The sequence below is a fragment of the Chlorocebus sabaeus genome, chromosome 14 (assembly GCF_047675955.1).
Source record: "Chlorocebus sabaeus isolate Y175 chromosome 14, mChlSab1.0.hap1, whole genome shotgun sequence".
Classification (NCBI taxonomy): Eukaryota; Metazoa; Chordata; class Mammalia; order Primates; family Cercopithecidae; genus Chlorocebus; species Chlorocebus sabaeus.
Genome location: NC_132917.1, coordinates 103,190,818 through 103,209,571, shown reverse-complemented (window position 1 = coordinate 103,209,571; position 18,754 = coordinate 103,190,818). Strand labels below are relative to the sequence as shown.

General features: G+C 39.0%; 1 protein-coding gene across 1 annotated transcript in view; it reads right to left on the bottom strand.

Moving 5' to 3' along the window:
* IL18RAP (interleukin 18 receptor accessory protein) overlaps positions 1 to 18,754 on the bottom strand; it is a 32,644-nt gene that overhangs the window by 5,654 nt on the left and 8,236 nt on the right. The window contains exons 7-10 of the mRNA XM_073023297.1: positions 9,252 to 9,402; positions 5,289 to 5,354; positions 3,372 to 3,495; positions 1,638 to 1,789 (exon numbers count right to left, since the gene is read on the bottom strand). Coding sequence (XP_072879398.1) covers positions 1,638 to 1,789; positions 3,372 to 3,495; positions 5,289 to 5,354; positions 9,252 to 9,402 — 493 coding nt within the window. The remainder of the gene's footprint in view (positions 1 to 1,637; positions 1,790 to 3,371; positions 3,496 to 5,288; positions 5,355 to 9,251; positions 9,403 to 18,754) is intronic.

Sequence of the window (18,754 nt, the reverse complement as noted above, 5' to 3'; positions counted from 1 at the left end):
AGCCCTATTATTTTGTCAAAATCATTGCCACTAGCAGCAGTTTTTGTGAATCTGGAAACCTCGTAAATCACACCATGGAATACTACTCAGCCATATAAAGGAACAAAATAATGGCATGTGCAGCAACCTGGATGGAGTTGGAGACCATTCTTTTTTTTTTTTTTTTTTTTTTTTTTTTTGAGACGGAGTCTCGCTCTGTCGCCCAGGCTGGAGTGCAGTGGCGCGATCTCCGCTCACTGCAAGCTCCGCCTCCCGGGTTCACGCCATTCTCCTGCCTCAGCCTCCCGAGCAGCTGGGATTACAGGAGTCTGCGACCACGTCCGACTAATTTTTTTTGTATTTTTAGTAGAGACGGGGTTTCACCTTGTTAGCCAAGATGGTGGATACCATTATTCTAAGTGAAGTAACTCAGGAATAAAAAACAAAACATCGTGTATTTTCACTTGTAAGCGGGAGCTACGCTTTGAGGACACAAAGGCTTAAGAATAATACAATGGACTTTGGAGAAGGTGGGAGAAGGGTGGGAGGGGAGTGAGGGATAAAAGACTACACATTGAGTACAGTGTACACTGCTCGGGTGACGGGTATGCCAAAATCTCAAAAATCTAAAGATTTTAGATAAAGAACTTATCCATGTAACCAAAAACCACCTGTACCCCCAAAACCTATTAAAATAAAATTTTAAAAAATCACATTTTGAGTACTGTCTTACAATAAACACTAGAGACCCCAGGGGAATGGGCAGTTCCTGATCAGGATGGCCTAGGAAACTTATCATATTCATTTTATTTTTTTACCCTCGTAAACTTCCACACAATCCATTTATATCTCTCTCATTGCATATTGTAAGTTATTTTCCTGTATTATCATTCCTACTGCAGCCTACATTTCCTGAGACCAGGAGTCCCATCTGACTTACCTGACACGAGGGATCTCCTGCGTACTCCCATAGCGGAAAACCCCCTTAACAGAGGGTTTACTACAGGCCAGAACACACTTTGTCTTCTTTAAGCCTCAGAAACATTCAAACCTGCTTATAACTATAGTTGTCTATTAATTAAAGGAATAAATGATATCAATTTCATCTCTGGGCATTTCTTTTTAAAGAAATTTAAATGCTATTCCTTACCTAGAATTTCTACTCCAGCTTTTAAAAAATATATATATATATCCATGATATACACACACCATTTTGAACAATGAACAAGATTACTCCTTCTCTCTTCCATTCTCCATTCATCAGAACATGAACCCATCATGTTCTCTGGATTTGGAAGCCAGGAAAGAAAAATCGGAAAGGGAGTTAGGTCGTAGCACAATGCCTGCCACTCTGGGCACACCCTGTAGCTATTGTAGAATGAATGCATGAATGAATGAGTACATGAAAGAGTTGCTTTTCCAACACAGCCTCCCAAACACAAAGTATTACTTAAGAGAACTAGCTCTAACCAATAATATGCAGTTTACTAGTTGTGTGGCTTTGGTCAAGGTATTGAGTGGGTTGACACAAGGAAAGTGCTTAGAACAATGTCTGTCATTGAGAAAATGTAATCGCTGTCATTATTATTCTCTAGGAAAACTCCTCCCCTCTCAAGTGGAGGCAGTTTCCTGCCTCCTGGGCAGCCTCCTGGGCTTACCTCTTCTCTTTTCCTTCAGTTGGACAGACTGGGTTGTGTTTCCAATGGAGTTCTGGACAAAGCAAACAAACGTTCTGCGAAGATCACGCTGAGTGACTTTTTCCAAGATGATATTACGCTCAATGATTTCATCCTTTAAAGTGGATTTAATACTGAGAAAGGAGAAGAAATACCACTCCATTCAGTAACGTACATTGACACCCATTTGCAGCATTTGGAACGCGTATAAGCAGCCAACAGTCTGACTTTTAGAGAACTGTGAGGTCAATAGTACAAGAAGATACCACAAGAATGTAAGACGGTCAAAAAGGGCTCATTCTTGACTCAATTATTGACTCTTCTAAGCATTCAAGCTAAGACATTATTTGCTTGTGAGACTCATCTGACCTTCCTTACTCTAAGAATTCCCTTTGAGAATAGATAATAACAATACCTTAAGGAAAATATTTAAAATGACCAACTCCTACTGAAGGTTTACTGTGTGTACCAAATATGGACTTCTTCTGTGCACCAAATATTGACTTTAATGCCCTCCATTCCTCATCTCCCAGGAGCCCTAGAGTATAATAGGATCATAATGGTCTCGGCCAGCGACAAGGACACGGCAGAGAAGGTGGGTGAGCAGCCCCAGACCACACCACAGGGCATGGGCAGCCTGATTCCTGGGCTTGTGCCACGCTGCTCCACCCAGGAAGTTGGGAGTCTTGGCATTTATTCACAATTTGAGTTCTCTGAAGTTGCCGATCTACAATCCATCTTTGTGTTAAGAAATTTTGTGTATGTGGATGATGTTTTAGGCTGTGTTGCTCTAAGAGCACGATGCCAGCTCCTATTCACTGAGTGTTTCCTACCTGTCACACATTGTGATAGGCATAACACCTCTGCTGTGACCAGCCCTCCCAGTGAGCTTGCAAAGTGCAGGTTATCATCCATAGATTATCAATGGGGTGATGGAGGCTCACAGGGGCTCAGGTTCATGTTGCCACTAGATAGAAAATGGGTTTAAACCCAAGGGTGGGTGATGTCAAAGCATACGCTCTTGACTACACTCTCCTACTGTGAACTCTAATACAATGTCAGCTTAAGATGGGCCCCAATGACCTTCCTGATCTTAGAAATTCTTGCTAAATATTATTGTTGTGACCAAAATCTGTTCTGTACTTTTGTTGTAATGATGTATGCTTTTCAAAATGATATTGCATTTGCTTATTGATATCTATTAAGTATCAGAAGAAGGTGCTTAATGCATAGACTCTTACTCTGGGTCACATCTTGGAAAAATCAGGGAATTCATCCTTAAGAGATATGTCTGATTGGACATCATTGGATCCAGGACCTTTGATCCTTCCGGGGACTGGAGGTCAACTTTTCTTGTGATTGGATAGCTACAAATAGCTAGGGTTTTCTACTGGCCAAAATATCTCACCAGTAAATTCTAACCACTGATCTGGGTTCTGTGCCCCAGAGAGCAAGAAACCAAGTCAAATTTCTCAAACAATATAACAGCTCCCAAGGATTTCAAGACAGAGAGCCTTCCTGTGATCCTCTTTTTCAGGGTTAAGTTGCTTCAGGTATTCATTCAATGGCCCTTTGCACTTTGCATTTCTGTACTTTTATTTTCACCACTAGTCGGTGCTCGTGGTTACACCATCGACTGTTTATTTTAGACGCTTCTAAAGGTAAAAGTAGCTCTTCTGAATTGCAGAGAACAGAATCCATGAGGTTTTTTCTTACCTTTTTGCCTCAGGTACTGAGACTTCCCACTCTAGGTCGGAATCTTTGATGTACCATTTCATGACAGGGTTAAAGACCCTTTCAAAGCCAAATCGTGCTTTGCAGCTAATAGTTAAAGGCTTTCCTGAAAATGAAGAGACCAAAGAAAACAAGAAGGAAGCTGGTGAGAACACTTTGTCCTGTTTGGGAGGAAGATGTCGCGAGGAGCTGTTTCCTGATGCAGTCAGGTTTGCAGGTAGAATATGTGTGCCAGAAATAATGAAACGTCTACACATCTCTCATTCAGAAATGCATAAAACCAGGTACATTTGTTCTAATGGGCAATCCTTCTATCGCAACCATATGATCGTATGTTCTTAAAATGAAGATAAGCATGATTATATCACTAAGGGTTCTTATGTGGATTGAGAAAGACACTAAGAAAATCTAAGAAAATGAGGAATTTCTGAGATCAGCCCGGTCTTCTGCACTACTATTGAAGCACGAGGTGTGTCCATAAAGACAATTTTACTATCCAATATTTGTTTTTTAAGTAAAAATCGTAATGTTATTGTAGCACGTGGTTTAAATTTAAAAATTATTTAGATATTAAGCAACTTTTCTGAACAATTCACTAAGGATGGACATGCATATTATGAGACTTTTTTCTACCCGTTTTTTTCCATGAGGAATATTCAGATATGCTCTGCCTCAAACTTCATATTTAACCGTGAAATGATTAGGAGCTCCATTTGAAAACTCATCTTTGCACCTTAACGTTTTTCCACTGGTAATACCTTATAATTCACTAACACATATGTAACTTGACTATTTGAATTAATCTAATATTTTCCTCCTTCTTTCCTCCTTCCTTCCACTCCTGTGATGTTGAGCATACAGGTAGTGCTATTTCTAGAGTCAGAACGCACCACTCCTGCCACCTAGTGATCTTATATCATAATAAGTAGTTTTACATTTCTTTCTAAAATAATAAATCTTTTAGTAGCATTTTAGAAAATATTTATATTATTAAAAGAAAAACAGCATTTTATTTTAAACACAACAATTCTTATTTGTCTGTGTAGAAAGACAGAGATGTTATTGAAGTTGATAAAATAAAATGAGACCACAGGGAAGTCAATTTCTCCTCAACCCCAAAGAAGACACTACTTTGGAATACAACTTGTTTGAGCAGCAGTTGTAGAATTCTACTACAATTCTCTTAAAGGCCAGACTAAATGTCATATTCATAAGAGTTAATGTTACTCAGGTTGGCGAATTTGTAGTCATAACTGATAGACCTAACCAACACACACAAAACCACCTGTTCCTGGGGGAAGTTAAGAAAGGATAAAAATCTATTGATCATGTTTTATGCTCCAGCCACTTAACATACATTGTCTCATTATTTCTGAATATATTTTTTTTCTTTGAGATGGAATCTCGCTCTGTCACCCAGGATGGAGTGCAATGGCGCAATCTCGGCTCACTGTAACCTCCGCCTCCCAGGTTCAGGTGATTCTCCCGCCTCATCATCCTGAGTAGCTGGGATTACAGGCACCCACCCACACACCCGGCTAATTTTTGTAGTTTTAGTAGAGACGGGGTTTCACCATGTTGGCCAGGCTGGTCTCAAACTCCTCACCTCAAGTGATCTACCCACCTCAGCCTCCCAAAGTGCTGGGATTACAGGCATGAGCCACCACACCCAGCCTGCAGTATAATCTTTTAGGGTCAGTTTTATGATAGCTATTTGCAGATTTAAGTACTGAGGCTTAAAGGATGAAGTAACTGTGCAAGGTCACAAAACTAGTCAATGGCTGAGTTAAAATTCACACCCAATTCTATTTGAAAATCCCAATGCTGTTTTCCTTCTATCACACTTAGACCTGCTCCCAGCAGCACAATGTCATTCAAAGGTGATGAGGCCCAGCTTACCAAGTTCTACTTCCAGTGTGCTCTCGACAGGATCCAGAATATTTGGTTTGAGTTTAGTGTCTCCCACTGAAAGATGAAAACAAAGATTATTATTTGCATTGAGAAGTCTGAAGGCCTGCTTGATGAAGACTTGGGTGCACAGCCACACTTTGATCTAAATGTCTTAGGGCTCTGTCTTCAAATTTTACCCATTATCTGTAAGTTTAGGAATTCCGGTTTCCATGTAAAAAGCTTGCCCTCTAAAATGACTGCCACATCAGGTTGTGGGTGCTGGTAGAACATTAGTTGTTAATTGATCCATCTCCTCCTGCATGTATTTTCTTTCATACTAATCCTGCCCCTTGCAGACTTGAGCTCCTATCCCTGTCTTTTCCTACAAGATTTCTTTGTGGTGCCATCTGGCTGAGTAATTGAACCAAAAGGAGAATCTGCCCGAGAAACTGTGCAAGTCAAGCATATCTGAGTCCACCTCTCCATCCTTTAACTCATGGTTTATTTCAAAATAAAGAAGAGTCCAGTCCTTAATTAACAATTTTATCAATCAACTTCTTGCCACAAACTTTCAAATATGCCTCCACTGTCAAACTTCCTCCTGAAGCTGTATCTTTTTCTGGATAAAGAAAAATTCAGGATCTTTGCTGTTGACATCATCTACTTCTACTTCTCAGAATCCTCCTTCTCCCCTTTGCACCATCTCAGTCCTGTATTTTTAACTTGTCTCTCTTTCCTTCTCTCTCTCTTTCTTTGGGCTTCTTCTCATCACCATTTATTCATACTCAGTCACATCATCCTAAAAAAGAGAAAACACTCCCTGCCTTATGTCTCCAGCTTCACTTATTCTCCTTCCTTCCCAGCCAAATTCTTGAAAGGCAGTTCTCTGTGCTAATTCCCTCCACCCACTCACCTCCTATAGAACCTGATTTCCGCCACCATCATTCCACTGAAACTGCTTTAGCCAAACTCACCAGTGCCACCCATGCACCTAAATCCATTGGGCATAATCAAATTTCATCTACTTTACCTCTAGCAGCATTGGACACTGTTGGCCATGCTCTCTTTGAAACCCTCTCTTCTTTTGGTTCCATGTGCCTGTACTCTACTGCTTACCTTCAACCGCTATATTCGCTTCTCTGTGCCTGTCCCTTCCTCTGTGTCTCTTTTAACTATTAGTCCTCTCCTAGTGTTCTTTCACTCCTCCTGATACCCCTGGGTATTAAGTTTACCCTGTAGGCCTCTTCCCTATGAAAGGTCTTGGTGCCTGAGGTTATGTCTTTCCTACCTCATCAATTTCATGAGAAGGTTGCTCTTCTCGCCACCCTTCCACTGATATTCACTTGCTGATGTCTGTTCCCATCCCCTTTGAGGATTATCTTCCTCTTTTTCACCTCTTCAAGCATTCCCAGGTTCAGCTCTAGGCCCTTCTGTCTCTATGCTCGCTTCCTAGGTGATCTCATTCAGTTTTTTGGCTTCAGATATTATGTAAAAATTGACCATCTTCACATTCACATCTCCAGCCCTAACTTCTCCAGACTGGCTTGTCCGAATACCTACTTGTCATCATACCTTGGATGACTAAAAGTCCTTTTAAGCCTAATACTTAATCTCCTCTTCAAATGCTCTTTCCCTTCAATTTTTTCAGTCTCGTTAAATGGTGCCACCATTCCCTAACTTATCCAGGGCAGAAAACAAAAACATCCTTGATTCTTCTCTTTTTCCTACCTTTTACGTAAAAACCATCATCATGCTCTGTTGACTTGCAAGTCCAGCCACTTCTTATCACCTCTACTAGGTCTATTCACAGCACAAGCAGAGGCATGGTTTAACCATGAGTCAAGTCTGCTGCTCCATGACTGTGCCTGCTCTCATCCTCTGTATTGATGTGCTCTGTCAGCAGATTCCCTCCTTGACCAGCTCAAAGGCTGGCTTGTATCCACGACACCTGCTTTCCTTCTTCCTTGCTCCCGAACACCAAATCCTTTAGATGTACCTCCTAAATGTTTCCAAAGTCATCCACTTCTCTCCATTCCCTCTACCACTCCCTAGTTCAGATCCCCATCAGCAACTGCCTGCTTGACCACAGAACTTCCTAACTCTTCTCCCTGCCTCCATTCTTGCTTTTAAAAACCCACTTCCAACCCAGCAAACAAGGTGATCTATCTTGAATACAAGTTCAGTCATGACATTCTCCCACTTAAAACCCTCAATGCCTCCCCACTGTTCCTTCATAACACCTCACACGTATTAGAAGAGTGTGATGTCAGTCCTGCTCCCAGATGCTCTCCTTTATCTCCTGGACATCAACTCTGCTGCTGCCTCAGTCTGGAATGGAAGCTCCCCCACCCTTACTGAGCTGGTGTGTCCTCATCCATCAGTTCTCACTTGGAGCGGGCTTCCCCAGGTTGGGTCTGGTGGGCCTCCATGTGCCCACAGTGCTCCTTTCTCTCACTGCACTGTACTGTAATAATTTGCTTCACCTTTGTCTTCTTCCCAAAATGGAAAGCTCTTAGAGGCCAGATAAAGCATCCGGGCACTCATTCTTGCAGCCTTAGCTCCAAGCCTGACACATATTAGGTGTTCAGTAAATATTTGTGTGGAAATGAATAAATGCGAGAATGAATGACTAAATGAGGAAGACAGGGATGATGACAGAGAGGGCTTGACTGAAATAGCTGCAACGAATGTTGCAAGGTGTCCCTCGGGTGAGAGAAAAGCAGATTATGCCACTAAGAATTTGAGGAGCTGAGTGATGGCTAAATAAAAGTACAATTACATATCACTTGGAGGGGAAAAGTGGTGGGAGTAGGGTATTCACATTCTAACTTCTCTTTCAAGAAGCAATCTAATAATATAAAATGAAATCTTATCTATATAAGATCTAATCTAAAGTAATATAAAATAATTCTGAATGCTAGAGGGTGCAAGGAGCAGGAGAGTTTCACTCGGTCTTCGGGTGCTCCGTGTGGTTTGTATCTTGTAATAAAAGAAGATTAATATCTTAACTAAGAGCTACGTCAACTACTCTAGCTCTTTGATATAAAGCATGAGTGACTGGCTCTTTTATGTTTTGACTTCTTAGACCACATTTAAATTAATTCTATCACATAGTTGATTCAAGCTGATACTTGCGGATCTAGTAAGAATGACCCAAGGGAAAGGTTAGGGCAAAAACAGACAAGTTGCAGAAGAAAGTCAATGAATCACAAAACATGTAACAAGATGCTCAACCTCATATTAGCCAGGGAAGTATACTATGGAGTCGAAAACAACAAACAAAAAAGAAGCTCCACTTAACACCAGTCATAAAGTCTGATAACACCAAATATTATTTGGGAATAAAGGGCATTTTCTGCTAATGGGTGTGTAAATTGACAGACCAATAATTTAATATAATACCAAGTGTTTACGACACAAAACACATTTCATAACTCAAAACAATATTCTATTTTATTAATAGATGCATACCTACGTAGAAAAAGTGTAAAAACATAAATGGAAATGATATAAATGACAAGATGTGACTATACTGCAGAAACAAAGACCTGGAAGAGAATGGGATCATAGACCTCAAGTTGTCTTTGCAATGTTTTGTTTCTTTAAAGAAAAAAAATATATATGATTTTAAGCATGTGGCAAAATTGTAACATGGTTAAAACTGGTGATAGGTACCTGGATGTCACAATATTTCTGTGTGTGAAATGTTTAATACATTTTTTAAATTTATTACAAAAGCAAATCAGGGACGTATTTATGGACAACCCAACTTGTGAGAATTTGAACCTGTTTCAGAACTTATTCTTCCTTGGGGGATGGCAACTTTGATGTTTGCCCACATGAAAGGTTTTACGTGATTACAAGTGTATGACTATCCTTTTTTTTCCCTAAGAGGAAAAACTAACTAAGTCAAAAGAAGATAATTTTAATTTGGCTCTCAGATCTCAATCTTGAGATAAAAATCTCACTTACCAATGGTTCTCACTTGAACAACAGCTCTGACCGTCCACGAACTTGCAGTATCCGACTGAGTGTAATCACATACGTATGTGCCCTGGTGATAGACATAAACTTCATCCACTACGATTCGGTTGCTCCTTGTTGTAGAGAGGAGTTTTCCATTCTAATCCAAAAGATATTTTAAGCAGATAATTTTTGCCATAGAAAAACTGTATGAAATACATACCTAGAGGAAAATCTTACAAATTTGAACAGGGAGGAAGAAGGTCAATCCAAGATAAGGGTATCCCACAAGCTAGGAAGACATTGTGTTCAAAAACTGTACTTGTATATTTGAAACAAGAGGCATTTTCTAATACAATTGCATATGTGTAAAAATGACAGAGTCGAACCTCCAAATCTGATCAGCCCCTAAAGAGCTATTTAACATAGGACTTCCCAGAGCATGCGTGACTTGGAGCCCTGAGAGTATTCTAGAAGACATGTAGTGTTCTAAGGGCTGGCACCAAAATGAATTTTTAATGTATGTGTGTATACATACACATATATATACACATACACACATATATACACACACATATATATAACATATATTGTATATATTTACATATATAAACAGATACATACTTATAAATAAATACTTATATGTATGATATAAACAGAGGTTCTGGAACGTGAGTGACTTTTTTCTCTCTCTGACAAAGCTGGTAAGTGAGAGCACTGAGAATCAGTCTCATTTTTTTCTGGTTCTGAGTTTCATTTTCTGATTGAAGAATTTCCCTTCCACTTTGCCTGCCTACTGGTAGAAGCTGGGATTCCCCCACGCCACATCCCTAGTGTATTTCCTGTGGTCCAAGAAGGAATTTCCAGCAAGCTGGAAAGGAGACTAAGGGTGGGGACAGACCGGCCAGAGAAGGACAGCTGTGGTCAGGAAGCAAAACAAGGCCACGAGGTAGTGGTATACAAGGCTAAATATATACTAGATGATCTCAAGAATCAGGAACTTTTCCAAAGGAAGTTTTAAAACACAGGCGGAAATTCAAAGATAAAGCTTCAGAGGATGCAGTGATAACATACAAAGATCAGAATTTGGGGAAGAGGCATGTCATAGAAGACCTCACCTAAGCCACGGGGGAGGATGGGGAATAATGCATCGTTTTACCCATAAAAAAGTAAGTGAGGCTTAGTGTGTATCATTAAGACTTTATGAAATGGAACTTAGAGGAAACATCAAAGAAAGGAAATTAGGGAGAAGCAATTTATGCCAAGGATGATGGGAAACCCATTCCGATAATACAATTACAGATCATCCTCATAGGACAAAGAGAGGCTAATGCAGCTGCACAGGGAACTCTTGGTTTTGCTCATATGTGAAGCAATCATGAACCGAATATGGAAACAGGAACATCCACCACTGTGAATCTGGATGAATAGTGCCCGTAAGTCTTCAAACAAATGGAGGCATTAAAAAAAAAAAAGCTGAAGACACTGCAAAGGACTTTTAAAGGTGTGTGTGAAGCAGGGAGAAGAACACAGTTATTATACTGCAATATTATCGATTTCTTATACTACCCGTCAGTACAGCTACCGAGCATCATGCACACTGCGTTATTCTATGGGAATGGTACTTCCTGGATTTGAGCAACACAGTGGGGGTCCTAGCTGGACTTCCACTACCTAGTCTGGGAAGAATCCAAAGACCTGCATTAATTTCACTCTCCTCCCTGGACCATTCTCCCTGGTGCCTTTCAGGTTTTCCATGTCCATTTTAATGTCCTTATCATAGACTCATTGTGTCCAGGTCTATATTCATCACAGCTTTGCTGCCCCTAATTGAATTTACTACTACTATCTCTAACTTGATAAATACTGTGAACATATGTTGATCCAGAAAGACTCCAAATATTCTACTCATCTGTTTTACACACACTCCCAGTCAAAGCTTTTAATCTTTCATTTTATTACATGAAAATATCACTAGCATCTGCCACCTTCTTCCTGTTTCCACTTCTTTCTGTCCTGTCCTGGATCAGGATTCACACTCGTAAAGTTCAAACACATCAGCAAGGTCCCCGTAACCATCATAAGCAACTGACAACTTTTATTTCCATTCTAGTCCTAATTAAACCACTCAAGAACTCTCAGCTCCCATCACAGTGAGCCATTCAGTGTGACCATTCACTGAATATCCCCTTTGCTTTTATGTTTCTGTTGTCTATGCTGCTCTTTCCTGTTAAGTGTAGTTGTAGTCTCTTGCCCCAGTTATCAACTAACAACATTCTATTGATAGATTTTTTTAAATGAATATTTATCTTTTAAGGGGAATGGAGTATATTATGGAAATTATTGATAATGGGCTAGATGTCAATTTCTAGTGCAAGTCTTGAATTAATTATTTAACAGATGGTATGAACCCTTAGAAAAGGAAGTGATGGTTAATATCAGCCAGCTTGCATTTGCTAACAACAATCCTATCAAGGTAATCTCATTGTTGCCCACAATTGAATAGACTAGAGGTTCAGAGGAGTACAGCAGACGCCGAGTATCTTTGCTATAGTGAGTCATTTGAAAAATATTCCCATGATCTCTCTGTTAAACCAAAGGTACATTGTGAACTGAATGATCAGATACAGGGCATTTGAGTGCCCTTTTAGTTAATTAAGCAGCACCTTGCGTTGCGGATGAATGAATCATATGCAACTAGAAGGATCAAACTGGAGTCAACAGCAGAGCACTCTCTCCCTGGTGCTAGCCTGGTCAGTGGTTTTAGCAGGGGCTTGAGTGAGAACATATCATGCTGATCTCATCTACATGACTCACAAACCTGAGTGCGTTGGCTAATACGTCAGCATTCAAAATCAGAATTCCAACCTCTTGACACGTAGAATGAACTAAAAACAACAAATTATCATGTAACAGAAGTAAATACAATATCATGAACATAAGTTACAAATTCTACTCCACAAACAAAAATAGAGAGAACTGGCTTGATTTCAGTTTTGGTGAAAAGACTTGGCTGCCAACTCAGAATAAATCAATCATATCATGGGGCTGTCCCAGAGCTAAAACAACCGTGAGCTGTGGCAATATTCTGTTCTGAACAAGGAAGGCAATGCTTCCTCTGTTTCAGTGTTGGTTAGACAGCACATAGATGATTGTTTTGAACACGTGTTAGAAAGCTGTCCAGATCTTCAGAGTTCTGAAATGCTCATAGTGAGAATAATCAAACAGGCCAATGTTTCAACCCTGGAAACAGTTTTGAGAAATATAATCTCCTATTTAGAAACTCATTAAATTACCTTCTTCTTTATTTGGAAACACATTCATCTTTGTATCTAGCCAGTCTCACCATGCTCACCAGTTCTCCACAGCACTAGGCCCACAGGATGCCAACAGGTGCCAGTTACAAGAACCAGGAAATGAGAAGTAGTATCAGGTACAGGTACAAAACTTCTTTGTGGTTGGCGTGATGGCTCACACCTGTAATCCCAGCACTTTGAGAAGCCAAGGCAGGTGGATCACCTGAGGTCAGGAGTTCAAGACCAGCCTGGCCAACATGGTGAAACCCCATCTCTGCTAAAAATACAAAAATTCCCTGGGTGTGGCGGCCCACACCTGTAATCTCAGCTACTCGGGAGGCTGAGGCACAAAAATAGCTTGAAACCGGGAGGTGGAGGTTGCAGTGAGCCAAGATTATGCCAGTGCACTCCAGCCTAGGCGACGAAGAGAGAGATTCCATCTCAAAAAACAAACTTCTTTGTGGTTGGCATGATGGCTCACACCTGTAATACCAGCACTTTGGAAGGCCAAGGCGGGAGGATTGGTTGAAACCATGAGTTCGAAACCAGCCTGAGCAACATGGTGAAACCCTTTCTCTACCAAAAAATTTTAAAATTAGCTGGGTGCAGTGGTGTTTGCCTGTAGTCCTAACTACTTGAGATGCTGAGGCTGGAGGATCACTTGAGCCCAGAAGTTCAAGACTGCAGTGAGCTGTGATTACACCACTGCACTCCAACCTAGGCAGCAGAATGAGATCCTATCTCTAAAACAAACAAACAAACAAACAAACAAAAGCTTCCATGCCACATAGGGCTTAAAATCAACCCAGCAGCCATGTCAGAAGTGTGGCAAAAGAATGTGGCATGAGTGAGATTGTCTTAAACCACCAATGGAAATGTTATTCAAGGCGCAAGTCCTACTAACAGGAGGTCACAGCAATGTCATCAAAACTCATATCTCGGTGCCCTAGGCCAATACAGAAGAGATTTTCCTACTGCCCTTCATTATAATTTTGACTTGTGTTAAGGATTTGCTTAGCTGAAGGTCATAAAATGCTGTTACATTAAATGTAACTATTACTTATTTAAGATGAAGTCTGTTTACGCCAAGGTTGTTTTTTCATTACATTTTTAGAAATTAGAAAAATATATAGAAAAAGCTAGTAGAATAAATAATAAATAACTCACTTTAATTCTGACTTTTTCAGTCATTAAATATTTTAATTAATAATCTCCAAGCATGGTGACCCAGCCAGGCCCCAGCAGTTTCCTGAAGCCTTCCCTGGGCCAGGAGGCAAGCACAGGTCAGCAATTATCTGCAGAGGGAGCAGCTGGCCCCACCCAGACCCAGAAGGTGAGTGGCAACCCAATCAAGCCTCAATGCTCTGCTTAAGGCTATCCCCGGCCCAGAGGTAAGATCAAGCCCACACACATCTGTGTAGCCTACCTTCTGCCCCTGCCCATCCCAAACTGCTAAGCAGCAATCCCAGAGAACTCACTTTGCCTCAGAGCCTGGCATGTTGTCCTGCCGAACTACACAATCTAACAACAGTATTTCTGGGTTTTTTTTGTTTTTTTTTTTTTTGAGACGGAGTCTCGCTCTGTCACCCAGGCTGGAGTGCAGTGGCCGGATCTCAGCTCACTGCAAGCTCCGCCTCCCGGGTTCACGCCATTCTCCGGCCTCAGCCTCCCGAGTAGCTGGGACTACAGGCGTCCGCCACCACGCCCAGCTAGCTTTTTTTGTATTTCTTAGTAGAGACGGGGTTTCACCGTGTTAGCCAGGGTGGTCTCGATCTCCTGACCTCGTGATCCACCCGTCTCGGCCTCCCAAAGTGCTGGGATTACAGGCTTGAGCCACCGCGCCCGGCACAACAGTATTTCTCACCCAGATGTAGGGCATTTGGGTGCCCTTTTAGTTAATTAAGCAATTCCTTCATGTTGTGGGTGAATGGAAGACAGAAGGGTATTGCTCTGTGACTGTCTCGGATCAGGCAAAGTTGCAGACTATTTGGGAAGACAGTCTGCAGCTTTGCCCAATCAGAGGCAATCACAGAGCCCAGCCGGCAACTCAACCTTGCAATAGAGTTCAGGAAGTGGTCTCACTGGAACGTGAAGCACAGAAAGCAATTCCACTTGACCTCAGTGCACAGAAAACAGCCAAGCCTACCTAGAAAACTCAACACCAAAGTCTGCTTATCTGGGATTGCTACCAACTAGCCCACCTGGAATCCCAGACTAGACTAAAGAGTGAAGGTCTGCTACCACCAAAGATCGTCTACAGACACCAAAAGAGGTGGCTGTTTCCTCAACTGCATAGGCACCAATGCAAGGACCAATGATTATGAAAAACCAAGGAAATATGACACCACTAAAAGAAACTAATAAAGCTCTCATAATGAAATCGGAAGTAAAGATCTAAGAAATGACTGAAAAAACTTCAGAATAATCCTCTTAAAGTAGTTTAGGAAACCACAAGAAAATATGTATAAAAAATAAAATAAGTGTTGAAAACAATTCCCAAACAAAATGAAAAGTTTAATAGAGAAACAGAAAAAAAATTTTTTTAAATAGAAATCCTTCTCCTTGAAGTGTGGTTATTTGAAAAATAAAGAAATCCTACAGATAAAGAATATAATACCTGAACTATAATATCAACAGCAGATTTGATTAAGCAGAAGAAAGCATCAGTGATATCAAAGATGACATTTGAAATTATCTAGTCAGAGGGGCAAAAAGAAAAAGAATGAAAAAGACTTATAGTTATGGAACACCTTCAAGAGAACTCAGATTCACATAATAGGAAGTTTAGAAGATGGAAGAAAAAAGAAGTCAGAAAGCGTATTTAAGGGAATACTGGCTGAAAATTTCCCAAATCTAGGGAAAGACAATATTCATGCATAGGACACTCAGATGTTGCCAATCAGATTCAACCCAAAAGGGGTTTACCAAGATACATTATAATCAAATTGTCAAAAATTCAAAGACAAAGAAAGAATACTGAAAGTAGCAAGAGATGAGAAACTTACCATGTTCAAGAAAGTCTCAATATTGCTATCAGTGGATTTCTCGGCAGAAACTCTATCAGCCAGGAGAGAGTGGGATGATATATTCAGTGCTGAAGGAAAAAAACCCAAAGAAACTGCCAACCAAGCAAAGCTGTCCTTCAGAAATGAGAGGGAAATTAAAACTTTCCCAGACAAACAAAAGCTAAGGGAGTTCATCCCCACGTGGTCTACTTTTAAGAATTGTTAAAGGGAATTATTTAAACTGAAATGAATGCCTGCTAATTAATAACAAAAAATATGAAAGTAAAAAATTCAATGGTAGTAGGTAATACATAGTCATATTCATAATTCTCTAATAATGTAAGGGTGGTATATAAAGCCATTTATCATTACTATGAAAGTTAATAGACAAAACTAATAAAAACAACCCTAGCTGTAATAAATCATTAACAAATAGAAACTACAACAAATGTAAAATTTGACATCAAAACCATAAAAGGTAGGGGAGAGGAAATGGAAGTGTAGTTTTGGTATATAAAGTTAAGTTGTTATTAGCTTAAATAGCCTGTTACAAGTGTTTTATGGAAGCCTCGTAGTAACCACAAAACAAAAACGTGTAGTGGTTGCACAAAACATAAATATAAAAGATTCAAAGCATAGCACCAAAGAAAGCCATCAAAACACAAAGGAAGATACCAACAGAGAAAAAAGTAACAAAAAAACCTACAAAACACACAGAAAGTAAGTTACAAAATGGCAACAGCATGTGCTTATCTACCAATAATTACCTTGAATGCAAATGGATTAATCAAACCATTTACAATATGTCTCCAATCAAAAGACATTTAAAGGTTAAATGGGTTTTTAAAAATTCAGTTATATGCTGCCCTCAAGAGATTTACTAATAAGGACACATATAGACTAGAAGGGAAAGGATGAACAAAGATATTCCATACAAATGAAAACCAACAGAGAGCAGGGATAGCTCTACTTATATCAGACAAAATAGACTTTCAGTCAAAAACTATAAAAAGAGACAAGAAAGATCATTGTATAATGATGAAGAGTCCATTCACTAAGAGGGTATAACAATTGTAGCTACATAGGCACCCAATATTAGAGCACTTAAATATGTAAGGCAATTATTAAATGAAGAAAGAGAAAGACTGCAATACAATAATAGTAAGAAACTCAATACCTTAATTTCAACCATGGACAACTCATTTAAGCAGAAAATAAACTTCAAAAATTGGCCTTGAATTATGCTTTTGACCAAATGGACCTGACAGACATATACAGAACATTCTATCCAACAGCAGCAGAATACACATCCTTCTCAAGTACACATAGAACATTTTCCAGGAAGGATATGTTCAGCTACAAGATAAGTCTTAACAACTTTAAGAAAATTGAAATCATATCAAGTGTCTTTTTGGGTTACAAAGGCATAAAGGTAGAAATCTAAAAACAGAAAATATCTTGGAAAATATGCACATATGCAGAAATGAAACAAAATGCGCCTAAACAACCAATGGGATAAAGAAGAAATAAAAAGTAAGTTAAAAAATAACTTGAGACAAACAAAAGTCAAAACACAATGTACTAAAACATGTGGGATGCAGCAAAAGCAGTCCTGAGGGAAATTTATAGCAATGAATGTCTGTATCAAAACACAGGAAAGATTTCAAATAAAAAATCTAATGATACACCAAAAGATGTTAGAAAAAGGGTAATAAATTAAGTCCAAAGTTTGCAGAAGAAAGGAAATAACAAAGATAAAAGCAGAAATAAATGAAATAGAGATTAGAAAAACAATAGGAAAAATGAATGAAACTAAGAGTTGGTTTATTGAAAAAACTAAAAACAAAATCAACAAACTCTTAGCTAGACTAAGAAAAAAGAGAAAACTCAAATAGATAAAATCAAAAATGAAAGAGGAGACATTACAATCAATATCACAAAAATACAAAGGATTATAAGAAGCTACTATGAACAATTATATGCCAATAAAATGAATAACTTAAAAGAAACAGCTATATTCCTAGACACATACAACCTACCAAGATCATAAAGAAATAGAAAATCTAAACAGACCAATAATGAATAAGGAGTCTGAATCAGTAATAAAACTTCAAGCTAATTTTATGAAGCAAGCATCACACTGATACCAAAGCCAGAAAAGGGCATTACAAGAAAATTACAGGTCAGTATCCCTGAAAAATACAGATGCAAAAATCCACAACAAAATATTCATCCCCAAATTCAACTATACATTAAAAGAATCATTCACCATGATCAAGTGGGATTTATCCCTGGGATGCAATTCAGTACACACATTTCAATAAATATGATAGACTACATTAATAAAATGAAAGATAAAAACCATATCTCAATAGATGCAGAAAAATCATTTGGCAAAATTTAACACCCTTCATGTAAAAACTCTCAACCAATTAAGCATAGAGGGAATGTACCTCAATACAACAAAGGCCATATATGACAAACCCATAGCTAATGTCATACTCAATTGTGAAAAGTTGAAATCTTTTCCTCTAAGATCGGATTAACAAAACAAGAATGTGTATTCTTACCACCTCTTTTCATCATAGTACTGGAAGTCCTAGCCAGAGCAATTAGGCAAGAGAAAGAAATAAAAAGCATTTTAGTAGAAAAACAAGTAAAATTGTCTTTATTTGTTGATGGCACGATTTCATCTGTAGAAAACTCTAAAGACTCCACCAAAAAACTGTTAGAAGTGATAAATGAATTCATTAAAATCACAGGATATAAAATCAATTATAAAAATCAGTAGTGTTTCCCTGTACTGATAATGAACTGTCTGCAGAAAAGGAAATTAAGTAAACAAGCCCACTTACCATAGGAACCAAAATAGTAAAATAGTTGGATATAAATTTAACCAAGAAGGTAAAGGACCTATATACTGAAAATGATTTAAAAAACTAACAAAAGGAATGGAAGAAAACACAAATAAATATAAAGGTATCCTGTGTCCATAGATCAGAAGAATTAATATTGAGAAAATGTCCTTACTACTCAAAGTGATCTACGCATTCAAAACCAACCCCTTTGTTATTTTTTACAGAAATACAAAAAACTATCCCTAAATTCATATGGAACTACAAAAGACCCCAAATACCAAAACAATCTTGAGCAAAAAGAACAAAGCTAGATGTTTCACACTCCCTGATTCCAAAATATATTGCAAAGTCAT